Source organism: Esox lucius, chromosome 8 (genome assembly GCF_011004845.1).
Source record: "Esox lucius isolate fEsoLuc1 chromosome 8, fEsoLuc1.pri, whole genome shotgun sequence".
Classification (NCBI taxonomy): Eukaryota; Metazoa; Chordata; class Actinopteri; order Esociformes; family Esocidae; genus Esox; species Esox lucius.
Window position 1 is genome coordinate 17,604,746 of NC_047576.1, and position 19,338 is coordinate 17,624,083.

General features: G+C 40.1%; 1 protein-coding gene across 9 annotated transcripts in view; it reads right to left on the reverse strand.

Moving 5' to 3' along the window:
• mcf2l2 (MCF.2 cell line derived transforming sequence-like 2) overlaps positions 1-19,338 on the reverse strand; it is an 87,827-nt gene that overhangs the window by 45,488 nt on the left and 23,001 nt on the right. For 7 of the 9 annotated variants that reach the window (XM_010871955.3, XM_010871954.3, XM_010871950.3 and 4 more), the window contains exons 2-11: positions 18,623-18,706; positions 15,181-15,295; positions 9,406-9,496; positions 8,047-8,166; positions 7,211-7,327; positions 6,968-7,117; positions 3,980-4,104; positions 3,709-3,823; positions 3,001-3,120; positions 2,570-2,761 (exon numbers count right to left, since the gene is read on the reverse strand). In XM_010871955.3, coding sequence (XP_010870257.2) covers positions 2,570-2,761; positions 3,001-3,120; positions 3,709-3,823; positions 3,980-4,104; positions 6,968-7,117; positions 7,211-7,327; positions 8,047-8,166; positions 9,406-9,496; positions 15,181-15,295; positions 18,623-18,706 — 1,229 coding nt within the window. Of the gene's footprint in view, positions 1-2,569; positions 2,762-3,000; positions 3,121-3,708; positions 3,824-3,979; positions 4,105-6,967; positions 7,118-7,210; positions 7,328-8,046; positions 8,167-9,405; positions 9,497-14,439; positions 14,466-15,180; positions 15,296-18,622; positions 18,707-19,338 lie in introns of those variants that run through there. The other 2 variants (XM_010871951.3, XM_020049020.2) reach the window with 2 other exon arrangements.

The window sequence follows — 19,338 nt, forward strand, 5'->3', positions numbered from 1 at the left end:
TCTGCAGACCAACATGGATTGGTTGCTCTGCAGAGCAACATGGCTTTATGACATCAATAGAATATTTTATAGGTCATTCTGAGGTCACTCAGCCCCCCAACATGCTCCAAATTCACCCAAAATGTTTCATTTGTGCTCGGTTTGTGTTGTGTGACATCCAGTTATTCTCACAAACACAATCCAGTTATTCTCCAGTTACTCAGTGCTCATTCCTGTTACCCAACATTCCTGTTATTTAATTGTTTTTCTTATTTTTCAATTAGGTTTGGTCCATCTTTTAAACAATTGTATGTTAAATCACATTATATAAATGAAAATGTCCAAATTGGGCCCAATTAGCTATTTTCCCACCCCGGTGTAATGTGACTTGTTAGTGTTACATGGTCTCAGATGTGAATGGGGAGAAGGTGTGTTAAATTTGGTGTTGTCGCTCTTACACTCCCTCATACTGGTAACTGGAAGTTCAACATGGCACCTCATGGCAAAGAACTCTCTGAGGATCTAAAAAAAATAATTGTTACTCTACATAAACATGGCCTAGGCTATAAGAAGATCCCCAAGACCCTGAAACTGAGCTGCAGCATGGTGGCCAAGACCATACAGCAGTTTAACAGGACAGGTTCCACACAGAACAGGCCTCGCCATGGTCGACCAAAGAAGTTGAGTTCACATGCTCAGCTTCGTATCCAGAGGTTGTCTTGGGGAAATAGACGTATGAGTGTTGCCAGCATTGATTCAGAGGTTGAAGGGGTGGGGGGTCAGCCTGTCAGTGCTCAGATCATACGCCACACACTGCATCTAATTGGTCTGCATGGTGGTCATCCCAGAAGGAAGCCTCTTATAAAGATGATGCACAAGAAAGCTCACAAACACTTTGCTGAAGACAAGCAGAATAAGGCCATGGATTACTGGAACCATGTCCTTTGGTCTGATGAGACCAAGATAAACTTATTTGGTTCAGATGGTGTCAAGCATGTGTGGCGGCAACCAGGTGAGGAGTACAAAGACAAATGTGTCTTGCCTACAGTCAAGCATGGTAGTGGGAGTGTCATGGTCTGGGGCTGCATGAGTGCTGCCGGAACTGGGGATTTACAGTTAATTGAGAGAAATATGAATGCCAACATGTACTGTGACATAATGAAGCAGAGCATGACCCCCTCCCTTCAGAGACTGGGCCGCAGGGCTGTATTCCAACAGGGCTGTATTCCAACCTCAAACACACCTCCAAGACGACCACTGCCTTGCTAAAGAAGCTGAGGGTAAAGGTGATGGACTGGCCAAGCCTGTCTCCAGACATAAACCCTATTGAGCATCTGTGGGGAATCCTCAAATGGAAGGTGGAGGAGCGCAAGGTCTATAACATCGAGAAGTGGAAGAGGATTCCAGTTGCAACCTGTGAAGCTCTGGTGAACTCCTTGCCCAAGAGGGTTAAGGCAGTGTTGGAAAATAATGGTGGCCACACAAAATATTGACACTTTGTGCCCAATTTAGACATTTTCACTTAGGGGTGTACTTACTTTTGTTGCCAGCGGTTTAGACACGGCTGCGTGTTGTGTTATTTTGAAGGGACAGCAAATGTACGCTGTTATACAAGCTGTACACTCACTTCTTTGCATTAGCAAATTGTAATTTCTTCAGTGTTGTCACATGAAAAGATATAATCAAATATTTACCGAAATGTGAGGTGTATATGTGTGTGAGTCAGGGCATCAGGATGCGCAAAAAGAGAAACTTCTATGCTGTTCAAATAAATAAATGAATCATCATTTTCATCTTCCTAGGTTGCTGCTCTGGGAAAAAATAGGAAGAAGTGCCAGGTCTGCAAAGCTTTTTCCGGTTTCCGTTTGTAAACATTGTTTAAAAATGAAATGTTGTTTATGACTCATTTGGATTTTAATTGAAAGGGTAAAATTGACCTGGAACAGAAGAGATGATTTGTCTGTATTAATCAACATGCCCTCATGACAGAAAATATATATTTTTTAAAACGAAATTGTGTAGTTTTTGCCAAAGCTGCCAAACTTTAGAAAATATTGTTTTCATGAAAAACGAATGAATTATCATGAACCATGATCTGAAATGGGTGATCAAACCTGATTATGCAAAATACTGATTAAACTGATATTAATTGAGCTAAAGATAATTTTTATGGAGAAAAATATTTGTTTTAAATACTTTTGGGTATGTGCCGGGTCAATTTAACCCTGGAAAAACATTATTACTGCTCCTTAACTTTACCCATTGTTTCTTATAAAGCATGAATGTATAAATTATTTTTGCAAATGATAGCACAAACTACCAAAAATGATGGGAAAAAGGGAGGCTCTCATATACCAGCTATATGACACCATAGTTGTCTACAGGGGGAAAATGTAAATGCATTCCCCAGCTAAGCAGGGTTGGACCCTGAACAGAAACGTAGATTCTGCCTAAAGAGATGCTGGAGGTGAAAGTGCAATTTTATGTGCAAAGGCTATGTGCGACTGTAACCATGCATAAGAGCTCTCCAGGAAGACTGTATATTTTCTTTCGGAAGGAAACATAGAAAAGCCTCTGTAATCCACCTCACCTTGTCGATACCCATATGTATTTGTAGCGATTTGGACAAGATGTCGTGTTTCTTCCTGGCCTCATTGGCAAAGTTGTCACAGATGCGTCGTAGTTCCACACACTTGGGCCGGATAGAGTCCACAGCATAGTGGTTACTCTGAATCAGCTGGTCTCCATGTAGGGCATGGAGCTGGGCTTTCTCTAGTGACTCCTGACACCCACGCAAACACACACACACGCGCGCACACACACACGCGGCGCACACAGAAAAACAACCCAAGAAAGAGAACCATTCATCACATATGACCAACACACTGGGCCGCATCCATGTTAGGCTCACACTCAAAGACTGACAGTCATGTGCTCTGTGAAAATATATCACAGATGTTTCTTATAGACAGGTCCCAGTGCAACATCTCATGCAACGTTTGGTATTGGGACTGGGCTGACCCGGGCCTTCTCTTCTAAGGTCTTGAGGTCCTTCAGTAACATCTCCACCCGGACGACACAGTCCCCAATGTCAGACAGGACCGGCAGAGCCTCCATCAGGCTGTCCAAGGACACTTTCACCTAGAGAGATCGAACAGAAAAAACCACGTCACGTGTTTTGACCATTTATTCAAATACAACATTACACATTAGATCTTTGCGTTAGGTACTGTCCTTCCATGACAATTCACTGCCAGGGCGAGCGTCGTCACAGAGGTAGTGAAAGTATAGACAGGCAGCATGTTAAACTTTACACAGCCCCTTTGTAGAGAGGAAAACCAAATTGGAACGGCACGCAGGAAATACCAACATGTGCTAGGAAAGAGCTGCAGTGGCAAACATTTATAGACATTTTTGTGTCAAAAAAGCATGCAAGTATGAGTTTAAGACTAAGTGTTTCAACAAGGTGTTACATTATAACATTTACTTCTAATCACTATCTCTTTAGAAATAGCCAGGCTTTGTTCTCTCTTAGTGTAATTCATTTAAACCTACTGAACACTGCAGTTGGAAATCGGAACTCTATTACAGAAAGCCCTCCAAAATGTATTTTAAATATGTCATGCTTGAAATACATTTAAAAATGCATTGGAAACCCAAGTCATGCTTGTCAATTTATATGCATCCCAAAGGGATTTTACTATTCTTTCAGTATAGGAACATACACACCTCTCGGAAGTCATGCTCAAAATGTCGTAACTGTAGGCACTGCTCTAGTTTGAGGTGATGTTTACACCAAAACTGTTCAAACGCATTTTCTGTCTCGTCCAGCTGAGCCAACAATCTGAAACACAACATGGACAAATGACATCATTACGCAGAATCTCCCCCTCTTTATCCAGCACTCAATTCCACTTTCAGTGAAAAAAAGTCATTTCAATAAACTATGCACTTAAATATATGCTTTTATTAGAAGGTCCTGTAGGCCCCAGCCACCAACCTTTCCACAGTGGTCTGGTTTTCCATCTCATCTGGGTTAAGTTTGTGGTTCTCCGACTTGGCGGCCTGCTCTTTGATACAGCCCAGTAGAGTGGTTCCCTGTGTCATCGCTAATTTCAGTTCATCCTGTCAAAATGGGGGGTCATGAGATATGGTCTGCTTCTGATCAGCAGTCTGGTTTGGGAGTAGAGAACTGTGCTTGTTATCGAAGCCTACACCACTGATGATTATGGTTGTGGTTTAAACTAATAAGCCAAAGGCTGATAGAAGCCATTCCCCTGTTGATATTGATTCATAGTAATGGATAAATGTCTCAACTTGAATGTAACATGTTTTAACATAGACATCACTAGGCAAGGCAAGGCAAATGTATTTGTACAGCACAATTTCATACACGTGGCAGACTCAATACGCTTCACATAAAAACGTTACAAAATAAAACAGGATATAAAAAAGTACATAAAAGATATTTCAATAAAATAATAAAATAAAAACATTTATTTTATCACACTGCTAAAAATATATGACAAACAATATGTCTCTCTCAGAGTATATGCAAGGTTTGTAGCCTAGCAGAAAGGAATGGTGAACATTAAAGTTTTTAGTCTGGATTTCAAAGAAAGTCTCAAATCTTCTGGAAGTTTATTCCAGCAATTTCCTGCATAGTTGCAAAATGCTGCTTCTCCAGGTTTTGTTTTGACTCTGGGAATAGTTAACAGACCGGTCCCTGATGACCTGAGGGGTTTAGAGGGTTCATATTGTAAAAGAATTTCAGTGATTTATTTGGGCCCTACACCATTTAGTGATTAATAGGTGAGCAGCAATATTTTGAAATCAATTCTCTTACACACTGGGAACCAATGCAGAGATTTGGGAATTGGTGTAATGTGTTAATTATTTTAGTCTTTGTTAGAACTCTAGCAGCAGCATTTTGTCCATGCAGTAGCTCCCTAAGAATTTTTTTAGGGAGACCTGAAAAGAGACCATTACAATAATCTAACCTACTAGTGATAAATGTTTAGTCAAACGTTAGATGCTCAATTTCTCACCTAAAAAAGGGAAAATGCAACTGGTATGACAAGTAATAATTTTGGGTGAAAGGTATACGCTCATTCAGTTAATTTATGTTTACTTAACGTTTACGATAAATGTTATCCATAGTCATTTGTTTATGGATGAAAGGATAATGTTTAAGCAGGATACAATGTTTATGTATGGAGTCAGAATATTAAGAGAAAATTATCTGAAAAGTGAGCATTTAAGCAAATGAGGATGGTTCATAATGGAGACATTGTGTTTTTCCTTTTTCTTTTCTTTCATGTTAATCAAGCTAACTAATTAACTAACCTAACCATGCAAATACTGAAAAGTAACTGGTTTTAGAAGAAAATCACTGAAACAGAAAAACCCTAAATAATTTCACAATAAAAGCATGAGCAAGTTTTTCTAAGTCTTGTTTGGACACAAGTCTTCTAAATCTTGCTACGGTTTTCATGTGATAATAAGCTGACAGTAATAAGTACTGACTTGATGTAGCTGTTGAAATTTAGACCTGAATCCATAATAACACCAAGATTTCTAACATGGTTTTTAGTTTTGAAAGACATGGAGTAAAGGTGTGATGTAACATTTAGCCTTTCTTTGACACTGAAGATAATTATCTCAGTTTTGTCTTTACTTTCTGGTGCTTCCAGTCATAGACCTGCTCAATGCCCTGGCACAGCATATCCATAGGACGAAAGTCATTTGGTGATAGAGCTATATAGATGAGTGTCGTCTGCATAATTATAGTAAGTGATATTGTTGTTATGTATAGTTTGGCCTAGTGGCAGCAATGAGTTTGAATATAGATGGCCCTAGAATTGAACCTTGGGGGACTCCACACATCAAGTTTGTTAGCTCAGATACATTGTTGCCAATGGAAACAAAGTAGTTCCTGTCTAGTAAATGTGACTTGAACCACCTTAAGACTGTGCCAGTAAACCCAACCCGATTTTCCAGCCTGTCCATAAGTATTCAATCAATCCATCAATCAAATGTATTTATAAAGCCCTTTTTACAACAGCAGTTGTCACAAAGGGCTTTACAGAAACACCCGGCCTTAAACCCCAAGGAGCAAACAACAGTAGTGTTGGATTTTATAAGTATTGAGTGATCAACAGTGTCGAATGCAGCACTAAGATCCAGTAACATCAGAATTTGGATGATCCAGATGGATTAGTCCACTAATTATCCTCCCAAAAGAGGCAGTAATTCTCAAACAAACCCCCATGCACATGTTCATGTGTTGCTTACCAAACTCTGAGGGTGACTTCGGGACAAATTCCTGACTTCATTATCCACTTTTATTTAATAACACAAGCATGATATTCTAATGGACAAATCCCTCCAATAGTTTAAGAAGAAACAAACAATTTAACATTTAATTTAAGAATTTTATGTATATGCGTCTCAAAATCTGATTTGAACAAATGGCTATCATATCATTAGGCACGCCTATCCATTCTTTTGTGTGAAAATGCACAAGCTCAAGAATAATGTGGTATCTTACAGGATTCCATAATGTAGTAGAGGTTACATCATTGCACATATTCCCTTGAAGGGGCAACTGGAGAATGTAATTAGCACCCATACCTTTAATAATTTTTTACTTCAATAATTTCCCTTTAGCTTTGGAACACTTGTGCAAATGGCGGAGGTCCATTTGAACATGCAAATGAAGGACCGAGGGTGAAATGGAGGCCATTTTGGATTTAGTAAGAAAATGTAGTCAGGACTGCCTCAACGGTGCTGCTTGTGCGCTCATATGTTGGGACAAGTGTAATCTTTTCTGCTCTATCCATTTCTGTAATTTTATTACACTAGTGTATGTGAATTCAACTACTACCGTACTGTCAAACAGTAACACAGGTGTTAATGATGCTAACCAAGAGTCAAAGTGAACCTTGGTAGCAAGCCATGGTTTATTAATGCTGAAGCAGAGCCACACCTTGAGTTTGTCGTGCTTCTCAGTGTGAGTACTGAGCAGGCCTTTGGTACACAGCACGTCATTGGGCAGCTCTGTCTCAGCCAGATCGGCACCAAACTTTTGCAGCATTTGGGCAGTGGTCTTAACCGTCACAGCAAAGTTTTCAATGGCCTGAAACAAACAAAATAAACACAGACCCGTTGGTATTGGCTCCGTAAATTCCAAATATACTGTAGGTTTATGGCCATTGTAATGGTAACTGACTGTCCGGTGGTGGATCCATTGGCTGTGGCAGTACTCCAGATTCCCACCAAGCTCGCATGTTAGCTGGCCCTTATCAATGTAGCTGTGTAAGTCGGACAGGGAGTTAAGCATCACAATCTGTAGGGAGACATATTCAAAGACATCACTGCATGTTATGGATGTAGGTCAATGTGATCTGTGTTTTTATAAGTGACTGGTTGTAATTCAGGAGAATTGTTGCCTGGGTAGCAATACATAACTTCTTGCTCAGGCCAAATGCTATACCACACTTAGTTTGGAGCCTGGATGGTGTTACTGTACCTCCAACATTATTTTACAGATTGGAAAATCAACAGAGGAATTGATTGGTCCCATTTGTCTGGTTGCAAATACTGATAGGTTGGCTGGGAGCCAGAACTCACCTACGTAAAGCAGGTTTTTAAAATGTGTAGGTATTGGCTTAGGTTCTCTGGTTAGAGAAGATCCAATCTGCTAATGACTATGTTTTAGTCAAAACACCACATTTTTATGTCATTAAACAACTGCAATGGAAGGAGTCTCAGACTGAAAAACAAGTAATAATGCAGTAGTTTGAGTCATCAGGCAACAAGAATTGGTCTTTAACCAAAATTCATGACCAAAGTAAGGGAAATACAGTACATGTAAATAAATACTGCCACATTCTACACAGCTCTACATATGCAAAACATGCAGTGAGGACTCATGGTTCAAACAGTTCATTTAGAGATAAACACCACATTCATGCAACACAGGAATTTAGGGCAATATCCAGACACAGGAGAGGTTTCAAAGATGTAAGACTTGGAAAAGGGTGAGTGGTTGCAAAGCATGCTTACCGGTACCTTCATTTTAAAGTCATCACGGTGTAGCTTAATACCAATGTCAGCGATGGCCCTATGGATGAAACGTGAAGGCCTCAGCACCAAGACGAGCTGGAGGTTCCCTGGAAATGCTCCCTAGTGGACACAGGTTCAAATCAAAATTTAATAGCATCTCTTAGCTTTGTCTAAAAGGGTGTCAGATTCAATATTGTTATGATATACTTGAATATCAAAACAAAGTACCAATTTGAAAGCAAAAAGTAGTACTGGGATTTGCATCTGACTGTGATATTTTGCACACACCTTTTCTAAAACCAATTTGGCCTAACATCGTTAATTCTTATGCTGCTGGCATTAACTCACTAGTACTCACTAGCACCAGCTCTGTGGAATGCTCTCCCTGTTCATCTAAGGGCCCCACAGACTGTGGACTCTTTTAAAAAGGGCCTGAAAACCCATCTTTTTAGAAAAGCCTTTTTTGTTTAATTGTGTTATTTTAATGTCGCTGTTCTATGCTTTTAGGCTAATGCATTGTAGCACTTTGAGGTCATTTAATTGATATAAAGTGCATTATAAATAAAATGTATTATTATTATTATAGTAGTATGCTGTAAAAAGCCGATTCTGGTAAAGTAAATGATTTTGTTTCTGGGCAGTGGATGGAGTCATGGAAAAAGCCAGATCGGTTTTGAAAACTGTGATGTGGAACTTAGCGACTGAAATGTGTGGTAAAAGTGTTGTAATCTGTTGCGAAAATCTCGGTCAGACAGAAAATGTTCTACAGCCAGACAGATATTAAACAAGAAAACAGCTATACAGGACATTTAACAAGTTATACTAGCACACCTATAAAATAAATATATTTGTGCTAAAATATAATATTTTGGGCTTTGATTGAATTCCACGTATGCAATTACAATAGTTGATAATGTTTCAATTGTATATACATTGCTATGTTTTGAATACACTAATGTATGTGAATGCAACTAATAGCATATTGCCAAACAGGAACACAGATGTTAAAGATACTTTCCATTGGGTTGTGTAATTTTGCCCCTATGTGTAACACAAAACTGAACGTTTGGCACAAAACTGAACGCTTTCTTGAGTTTGAAAAATGTTCATACCTCTTTTTTAATGAAGGTATCTGAATACTATTTTTAATATGACATTTTTATGTATAGATATTCAAACAGTTTTAGGGAAATTTTGACAGCCCTGGCTAGCATTCCAACAGACAAGGAAATCCCAGCTGACAATGCCACTCCCCACCACAGGGAACTTCTTAAATCCCTGTGGTAGAACCCAAACAGGCTGGAGCACCAGGCAACAGACAATAACCCAGTCTCTGAAGTGAAAGATGTACATTCATACCGCTATCCGAGTCAGCGAGGCCTTCACTGAGCTCCATTTGTCCCGCCTGCGGTCGATGATAATAACAAAACCAATGCTGGCAGCATCCAAGCTACACAAAAGAGAGTTGGAAATAATCATGTGGTACATGAAACTATCCCAGCATGCAAACTTGTGCACATGCAGACATATACAGTGGATATTAAAAGTCTACACAACCCTGTTAAAACGCTGGGTTCTTGTGATGTAAAAGTGTAAAACTTTGTCCACCTTTAATGTGACATATAACGTGAACAGTTCAATTGAAAAACAAACAGAAATCTTTGAGGGAATTATTTTAATCAAAACTCACAATTACCTGGTTGCATAAGTGTGCACACCCTTAAACTAATACTTTGTTGAAGCACCTTTTGATTTTATTACAGCACTCAGTCTTTTTGGGTAGGAGTCTATTAATATCTTGACGTGGCAATATTTGACCACTCTTCTTTGCAAAAGTGCTCCAAATCGGTCAGATTGCGAGGACATCTCCTGTGCACAGCCCTCTTCAGATCACCCCACAGATGTTCAGTTGGATTCAGGTCTGGGCTCTGGCGGGGCCATTCCAAAACTTTAATATTCTTCTATTGAAGCCATGACTTCCTCTTCATCTTCAGCTTTCTAATGGACGCCTGAAGGTTTTGTGCCAAAATTGCCTGGTATTTGGGACTGTTCATAATTTCCTCCATTCTTTTCGTGATGTGCAGTGTTGTATATTCCAAAAGGTTCAACCTTGGTTTCAGCAGACCATAACACATTTTCCCACATACTGTTGGGAGACTTGATGTTTGTTTTTGCACACTTCATCCGGGCTTGGATGTTTTTCTTTGTAAGAAAAGGCTGTCTTGCCACTCTACCCCATAGCCCATTCATATGAAGAATACAGGAGATGGTTGTCACATGTAACACACAGCCAGTACTTGCCAGAAATTCCTGCAGTTCCTTTAATGTTGCTGGAAGCCTCCCTGACCAGAGGGACATCCAGTTCTTGGTAATGTCTCTGTTGTGCCATATTTTCTCCACTTGATGATGACTGTCTTCATTGTGTTCCATGGTATATCCAATGCTTTGGAAATTATTTTGTACCCTTCTCCTGACTGATATCTTTCAACAATGAGATCCCCCTGATGCTTTGGAAGCTCTCTGCGGACCATGGCTTTTGCTCTGAGATGCAACTAAGAAAATGTCAGGAAAATCCTGCTAGAACAGCTAAACTTTATTTATGATTAAACAGTCACTTTAAATGATGGCAGGTGTGTAATGACTTCTATTTAACATGAGTTTGAATGTGATTGGTTAATTCTGAACAGAGCCACATCCCCAGTTATAAGATGGTGTGCACACTTACGCAACCAGGTTATTGTAAGGTTTTAATTTTTCATTTTTCTCCCTCAAAGATTTCAGTTTGTTTTTCAATTGAATTGTTCACATTATAAGTCACATTAAAAGTGGAAAACTTCTGACATAATTTATCTTTGTCTAATTCTTTTACAACACAAAAACCTGGCATTTTCACAAGGCTGTGTTGACTTTTTATATCCACTGTAGGACAAGACTGCTTTGCTCTTTCTTGGTACTCTTGGTCTTCTTGGAGACCAATAAGATTACTCGCCACATCAAGTCACCACCAGACTCCTAACAAAACAGCTGCACTATACTGCACTCAAATCTCTGCTCATCTTGCTGCTTTAAGATAAATACAACAACTGTATATCTGTGAATCTACTATATTCCCCTGTATATTATATACTCACCCCTCATATCTCATAATCCTGTGTGAACCACCACATTGTATATAATTGTATTTCATAAAGCCACCGCATCCATGCTTTATGGTTGGTATGAGGTTCTTCTGATCAAAGGCTGTGTTGTTGTTTTTGCAAAATGATCTGGTTTTACAGCAAACAACTCCACCTTTGACTCATCTGTCCAGAGCACATGGTTCCAGTAGTTTTGTATTTACCAAGATATTGTCTTGAAAACAATAGTCATGTCTTGATATTAGTTTTTGAGAGCAAAGGCTTATTCCTTCCTGACGTCCATGTAGACCACGTTTGTCAATGTGACGGTGAGGTGACAGACAGCTCCATCATCTCCATCATCTCTTCCCGGATTCCCGTTGTACATGAACTCACCCCGGACTCCTTCATTTGTCTTGTCTCCAATTTTCGCTCACACCAGGTCCCAATCAAGTCATTAGTGAGTGTTTTCGTTTTGGTGTATACCTATTGTTTAAGAGTTCGGTGCTCTGTGTTCTTTTCTATTAAAACGATTCAGAGGCATCAATAGTCTATTAGCCAACTGCATATAAATGCCCATGGATTTAGAATGGGATGTCCAGCTATCAGAATTAGAGTTTTATTGCAAAGTAAGGTTCACAAAGAATAAGTAATTTGTTCTGGCCGTTGGTGCAACAATTTATACAAAAGGAATATATATATATATATATATATCTCAAGAACAGAGGACTGTGCATTAATACATTTCAAAAAAATAACTAAAGTACAGTGAGGAAAAATATATATTGATCCCCTGCTGATTTTGTACATTTGCCCATTGACGAATGTTATACTTTTAATGGTAGATTTATTTGAACAGTGAGAGACAGAATAACAACAGCAAAATCCAGAAAAACACATGTAAAAAATGTATGAATTGATTTACATTTTAATGAGTGAAATAAGAATTTGACCCCTCTGCAAAAAATGACTTAGTACTTGGTGGCAAAACCCTTGTTGGCAGTCACAGAGGTCAGATGTTTCTTGTAGTTTGACACCAGGTTTGCACACATCGCAGGAGGGATTTTGTCCCACTCCTCTTTGCAGATCTTCTCCAAGTCATTAAGGTTTCGAGGCTGACGTTTGGCAACTCCAACCTTCAGTTCTCTCCACAGATTTTCTATGGGATTAAGGTCTGGAGACTGACTAGGACACTCCAGGACCTTAATGTGCTTCTTCTTGAGCCACTCCTTTGTTGCTTTGCCTGGGGTGTTTTGGGTAATTGTCATGCTGGAATACCCATCTACGACACATTTTCAATGCCCTGTCTGAGGGAAAGAGGTTCTCACCCAAGATTTGACGGTACATGGCCCCGTCCATTGTCCCTTTGATGCGGAGAAGTTGTCCTGTCCCCATAGCAGAAAAACACCCCCAAAGCATAATATTTCCATCTCCATGTTTGACAGTGGGGATGGTGTTCTTGGGGTCATAGGCAGCATTCCTCCTCCTCCAAACACGGCAAGTTGAGTTGATGCCAAAGAGCTTTGGTCTCATCTGACCACAACAATTTCATCCAGTTCTCCTCTAAATCCTTCAGATGTTCATTAGCAAACTTCAGACGGGCCTGTACATGTGCTTTCTTGAGCAGAGGGACCTTGCGGGCGCTGCAGGATTTCAGTCCTTCACGGCGTAGTGTGTTACCAATCGTTTTCTTGGTGACTATGGTCCCAGCTGCCTTGAGATCATTAACAAGATCCTCCTGTGTAGTTCTGGGCAGATTCCTCACCGTTCTCATGATCATTGCAACTCCACGAGGTGAGACCTTGCATGGAGCCCCAGACTGAGGGAGACAGTTCTTTTGTGTTTCTTCCATTTGCATATAATAGCACCAACTGTTGTCAGCTTCTATAGCTCATTCCAGCCGTGTGTAGGTCTACAATCATGTCCCTGACATCCTCAGACAGCTCTTTGGTCATGGCCAAGGTGGAGAGTTTGGAATCTGATTGATTGATTGCTTCTGTGGACAGGTGTCTTTTATACAGGTAACAAACTCTCAGCTCGTTACCTGTATAAAAGACACCTAGGAGCCAGAAATATTTTTGATTGAGAGGGGATCAAATACATATTTCACTAATTACAATGCAAATCATTTTTGACATGCGTTTTTCTTTGTTCAAATAAACCTACCATTAAAATTATAGACTGATAATTTCTTTGTCAGTGGGCAAATGTACAAAATCAGCAGGGGATCAAAAATAAGAATCCCTCGCTGTATATGTAAGGTTGAGGGTTGTGTGTGTATATTTGAGGGTCTTTCTCCTGAAGTCCACTATCATCTCTACTGTCCTATGAGGTGTTAAGCTCCAAGTTGTTCTGACTGCACCAGGACACCAGATGGTCAATCTCCCTGTAGGCGGACTGGTCTCCTTTAGAAATAAGTCAGATGAGGGTGGTGTCAACCGCAAAGGAGCTTGACAGAGTGGTGACTGGAGTTGCTGCTGTTGGTGTAGAGTGACCTTTGTAATGAGGGGTGGGGTTTAGGCACTGCATCCCTGCTATAATATCCCTCTCTGTGTAGTTGCCAAAGGACTGTTCTTGCTGACAGTCTAATCACATCCTGCACTGACATTCTCAGTCACTTCTGAGCAGAGTTCACTTTTGTATCACAGTCATTGTATGTGCGCATTCAACCAAAACTTCCGACCCTGTTTACTGATGTCTATACCATACACTCACCTAAAGGATTATTAGGAACACCTGTTCAATTTCTCATGCAATGCAATTATCTAATCAACCAATAACATTGCATTTGCTTCAATTCATTTAGGGGTGTGGTCCTGGTCAAGACAATCTCTTGAACTCCAAACTGAATGTCAGAATGGGAAAGAAAGGTGATTTAAGCAATTTTGAGCGTGGCATGGTTGTTGGTGCCAGACGGGCCGGTCTGAGTATTTCACAATCTGCTCAGTTACTGGGATTTTTACGCACAACCATTTCTAGGGTTTACAAAGAATGGTGTGAAAAGAGAAAAACATCCAGTATGCGGCAGTCCTGTGGGCGAAAATGCCTTGTTGATGCTAGAGGTCAGAGGAGAATGGGCCGACTGATTCAAGCTGATAGAAGAGCAACTTTGAATGAAATAAACATTCGTTACAACCGAGGTATGCAGCAAAGCATTTGTGAAGCCACAACACGCACAACCTTGAGGCGGATGGACTACAACAGCAGAAGACCCCACCGGGTACCACTCATCTCCACTACAAATAGGAAAAAGTGGCTACAATTTGCACGAGCTCACCAAAATTGTACAGTTGAAGACTGGAAGAATGTTGCCTGGTCTGATGAGTCTCGATTTCTGTTGAGACATTAAGATGGTAGAGTCAGAATTTAGCGTAAACAGAATGAGAACATGGATCCATCATGCCTTGTTACCACTGTGCAGGCTGGTGGTGGTGGTGTAATGGTGTGGGGGATGTTTTCTTGGCATACTTTAGGCCCCTTAGTGCCAATTGGGCATGGTTTAAATGCCACGGCCTACCTGAGCATTGTTTCTGATCATGTCCATCCCATTATGACCACCATGTACCCATCCCCTGATGGCTACTTCCAGCAGGATAATGCATCATGTCACAAAGCTCGAATCATTTCAAATTGGTTTCTTGAACATGACAATGAGTTCACTGTACTGAAATGGCCCCCACAGTCACCAGATCTCAACCCAATAGAGCATCTTTGGGATGTGGTGGAACGGGAGCTTCGTGCCCTGGATGTGCATCCCACAAATCTCCATCAACTGCAAAATGCTATCCTTTCAATATGGGCCAAGATTTCTAAAGAATGCTTTCAGCACCTTGTTGAATCAATGCCACGTAGAATTAAGGCAGTTCTGAAGGCGAAAGGGGGTCAAACACAGTATTAGTATGGTGTTCCTAATAATCCTTTAGGTGAGTGTATATCTAAATGCAATGTTCCTTCATTCATTTATTCTAGTTTTTCTGTAATTTGTCACCCATCTGTACATGCAGGGCTCCTATGGTACCTGGGGATGCTGGTCAAATATGTTACAACATTCTGGAAGTCCTCGTCCAGGAGGTCACCAAAGCCTGAGTACTCAGGAAAGGTGATGATTGGAGCGCCATCTTTTCCTCTTCCTCCTGCACACAAATGATTACCATTAGTTTTCTTCCCTCAAACTTCAGAAAAATTTTGTGACGTAATTATACAACTACCAATAGTTGCTAATATCACCAGGATTGTGCCTTTATATGCTGGACAGTGGACGTTGAAGCCAAAAGAACAGGAAATAAAATAATGCTGGTATAGGGAACTGATTAGAAAACAATGACTTGGGTAGGCTACATAAAAACAAGATTTGATATACCTGGTCAAATAGACGTTTTATAAAATAAAGTTAAAGGTTAATCCTTGTGTGATATGTGTTGCTAAAATGGAACTGGTATTTCTATGTAATAAATATGTATAAATTAAGTCACTATGAACGAGAATAAACTAATATCTACAGTAATTAAACTAAGTAGAGGGAGACATGCGAAGGTTTGATATAAATCAATAATTATATTATACTAAAAAGCAGTTTAGAAATGTTACCCATCTCTGGATGCAATCTTACATTTTGCTGTTATAAATATGGTTGATTTTATACGATGCAAAATGGAAGAGGGTGAAAAACTCACTAATGAACCACAAGGTGGTGGCATTGGGCTAAATAATGCCTGTACAATGGATTTTTTTTGTACTGCAGTCATTATTAGCATATAAACATAAAACTATGCCTATTTGACTAATGAAAGTGCTTCTTTGACAGTTACATCTGCAGACAGCCAATAATACATTTTCTCAAAAATGAAGGAAACAACATAAAAAATCATAGGCAGTTATATTACAATTAATGATTTCTACAATGAAAGATATGTTAATGTCCCACTAGAAAGCATAGTGGATCGTTGAAAGTACTGCATAGTTGCATAGTGCATAGTTAAAAGTACTTATCTATATCAGTGTTTTCATATTTAGTTTGCCCCCTTAAGGTGCATCATTATGCCACTTCAGCAAAGCTTTGAGGGACAAACAGATTTAAACATTTATATTTTCTCTTTTGAGAAAAATACACAGTAAAGATATAATAATAATTAATAATTATAATTATTATTATTATTATTATTATTATATATTCACATATTTTACTCAAACCATCTGCAGGTTGGAGTGCCTGCATTGCTCACATTCCTGAGTGGATTTAGGGGTTGACTTTATGATGTAGTGTGAATTCTCAGTTTTAAGATAAATGGGTTAAAAATGATTAAGAATGAGGATCTTTGGATATGTCCGCTGCTGAAACTGGCCCTCTGGCCTCGCAGACTGATTTTCTGCTTCAGACTCAGTCACTATCACCTAACATTATTATTACACTAAAATGATTTAGGAGCATGTCAAGAAACCCTGCCTTTGATAGTTGAGGTGAGGCAATGGTATCACTTCACTTCTAATTCAACAGCTCTCTGACTAAACCCCTTCTCCTTTTCCTTTTTTTGTCTAACCATTCTAAAAACGTGCCAACACTGAATTACACAGACAAGCAGAACATCCTCCTCCCAAACTCCAAATGTTGTTACTTTCTTGTGCCAGAAGCTGCATGTTGTTAATTTCCTGTGTCATCTCTGCTATCCCTACTGCTGGGTGACACCTCACCCGGTATCTGTAGTCCTGGCCAGACACATCTAATTACATTCTGATGGCAGAACAATCCTGTCACCACAGGCAGGGAACGTCACATTAGGGCTTCTGTTGCTTACCTCATTGAACACACTACGTCAGATTACCAATCGAAGCTGTCCAGAAAACGCAGCATAGAACAGCTCAGCGTCACCTCCTCAGTTGTAAATTATTTAGCACATAATGTTTCCACAGTAAAAAAAAAAATGTGTTTGTGATCTTGTCAGATTTCAGAATCACATGTGGAGAAAAAGGAAAACTGAGACAACAGTTTGGCATGAGCGCAAGCAAGCTGTGCCCTGGTGGGTTGACAGAGGGGAGAAGGAACGGAGACAACCCATGGGGTGCTAGTTGCTGCAGAGAAGACATCCGCCCAATAACTAGCCACAACTCCCTGTTTTTGTCCCAACTTAGGCCTCGCCTGTTACTTATGTCTCCAGTAACTTGACTAAAGTGAGTTGAAGTACAGACTCATTTATTAGAAGAAAAAGGTTTAGGAGAGTTGTGGCATAATCCAGTGAAAAGTAGACATCCTGGCAGGAAATAGAATACAGTGTAACAAGATAATGCTGTTATTGTACTGAAGCCATACAGATTTCTGTACATTGTGACAGGAAGTGATTAAGAGGCAGTCCTAACAATCCTAAAACATTTAAGTTTGGTCACAACTCAATCATCACAATGTCAACCCTAGAAAAGCCATTTTCAGCAGATTATACAACAAAGACTTGCAGTATGTTTGGTCATTTTACTGTATTGTGCTAACAACCCAAACAAACATTTTATTGTGCAGTATCTGATCAAATTGGACTACTTCTAGGGACACCTAATCATCACAGTAACACCAGGTCAATTAAACTTCAGGTATATCAATCTGTCCAGTTAGGAAGCATAAGCGATTGTGAATCAATGTCACTTGTTTTGGTGCAAATGAAAGTGACAACAGATGCACTGGAGAGGCAACAGCAAGAAAACCTCTAAAAAGGGAATGGTTTTGCAGGTAGTGGCAACAGACAATTGCTCCCTCCTTATACTTCCTGACTGATTCTTCTCTAGTTTTGCATTTTGCTAGTGTCCTTGTCACTACTGGTAGCATGAGGCTGTACATGCAGCCCATTCAGTTTGCACAGGCAGTCCAGCTCCTCCAGGATGACACATCCATACGTGCCATCACAAGAAGGTTTGCTGTGTCTCCCAGTACAGTCTCAAGAGCATGGAGGAGATACCAGGAGATGGATGTTACACAAGGAGAGCTGGACAGGGCCATAGAAGGGTATCAACCCAGCAGAAGGACCGGTTTCTGCTCCGGCCTCATGTGGCCAGAGTGTGTTGGCAGTTCCTGGATGACAAAGGCACTAATGCCATTGACTGGCCCTCACGTTCCCCAAACCTTAATCCAACTGAGAAGCTCTGGGACATTATGTGTCAGTGCATCCGATGCCGCCAAGTAGCGGCACAGACTGTCCAGGAGCTCACTGATGCCCTGATCCAGGTCTGGGAGGAGATCCCCCAGGACACCATCCACCGTCTCATCAGGAGCATGCCCAGACATTATCGGGAGTCCATACACACTACCAAGTATTGTGTATATTCGTTCAGACCCGATGTGTAATTTAAGTGTTCCCTTAATTTCTTGGAGCATTGTATTTTCCTCCCACATTGTGCTGCTATCTTCCACAAAGGGAAAGAAACCAGAATGAATGCCTGTTTGGGTGTTACAGAAGCTGGGATGAAAAGGGGAGACCCACCTGATAGAAGGGCAAACTGCCGGTGCAGCTGTTCTATGATGTCAACCGCCAGCAGGGGCCTGATCTCCTGCTGCATGATCTCATCTGAGGAGATAAAACCAGAATGCTTCCAGTCAGCAACCACCGGCGGAGGAGACACATTATATTTAAAAAGTGAAATAAGAACAATAACAGTTTTTCATGTCAACCTCATTAGTATTTAAGTATATTTAAGTCTTAAGAAAAAAGCAAGATCGCTCAGTGTCTCTTTTCAGACTGTTTTACATGGCAGTCTCGTGTAATAAAAAGAGCACCATCATTCTCACAAAACAGGCTCTGCTGGTCCATGGTAAGGTGAGTGCAAATGTATTACAATGCTTGTAAAACACTACTAATGTTTGGGCTTTTGTACACTTTGACAAACATAAAAAGGATTTTGGCTGAAAGAGTAGTGGCCGTGAATACCAGCCCATGCTGCCACAATATGTGCATACTAGAGTTAGCAGCTTAGACAAACGAAAAAACTAAACTCTAACCCTACACAAAATAATATCTAAAAGACACACTACCATTCAAAATGTTTGGGGTCACTTAGATATGTCCTTGTTTTCCATGATAACATCCATAAATTAGTTGGAATAGGAAATATTGTAAAATGAATAGAAAATATAGAAATTGACAACAGTAGAAATTGTGATTTTTGAACAATTGTGTTCTTCAAACTTAGCTTTTCGTTA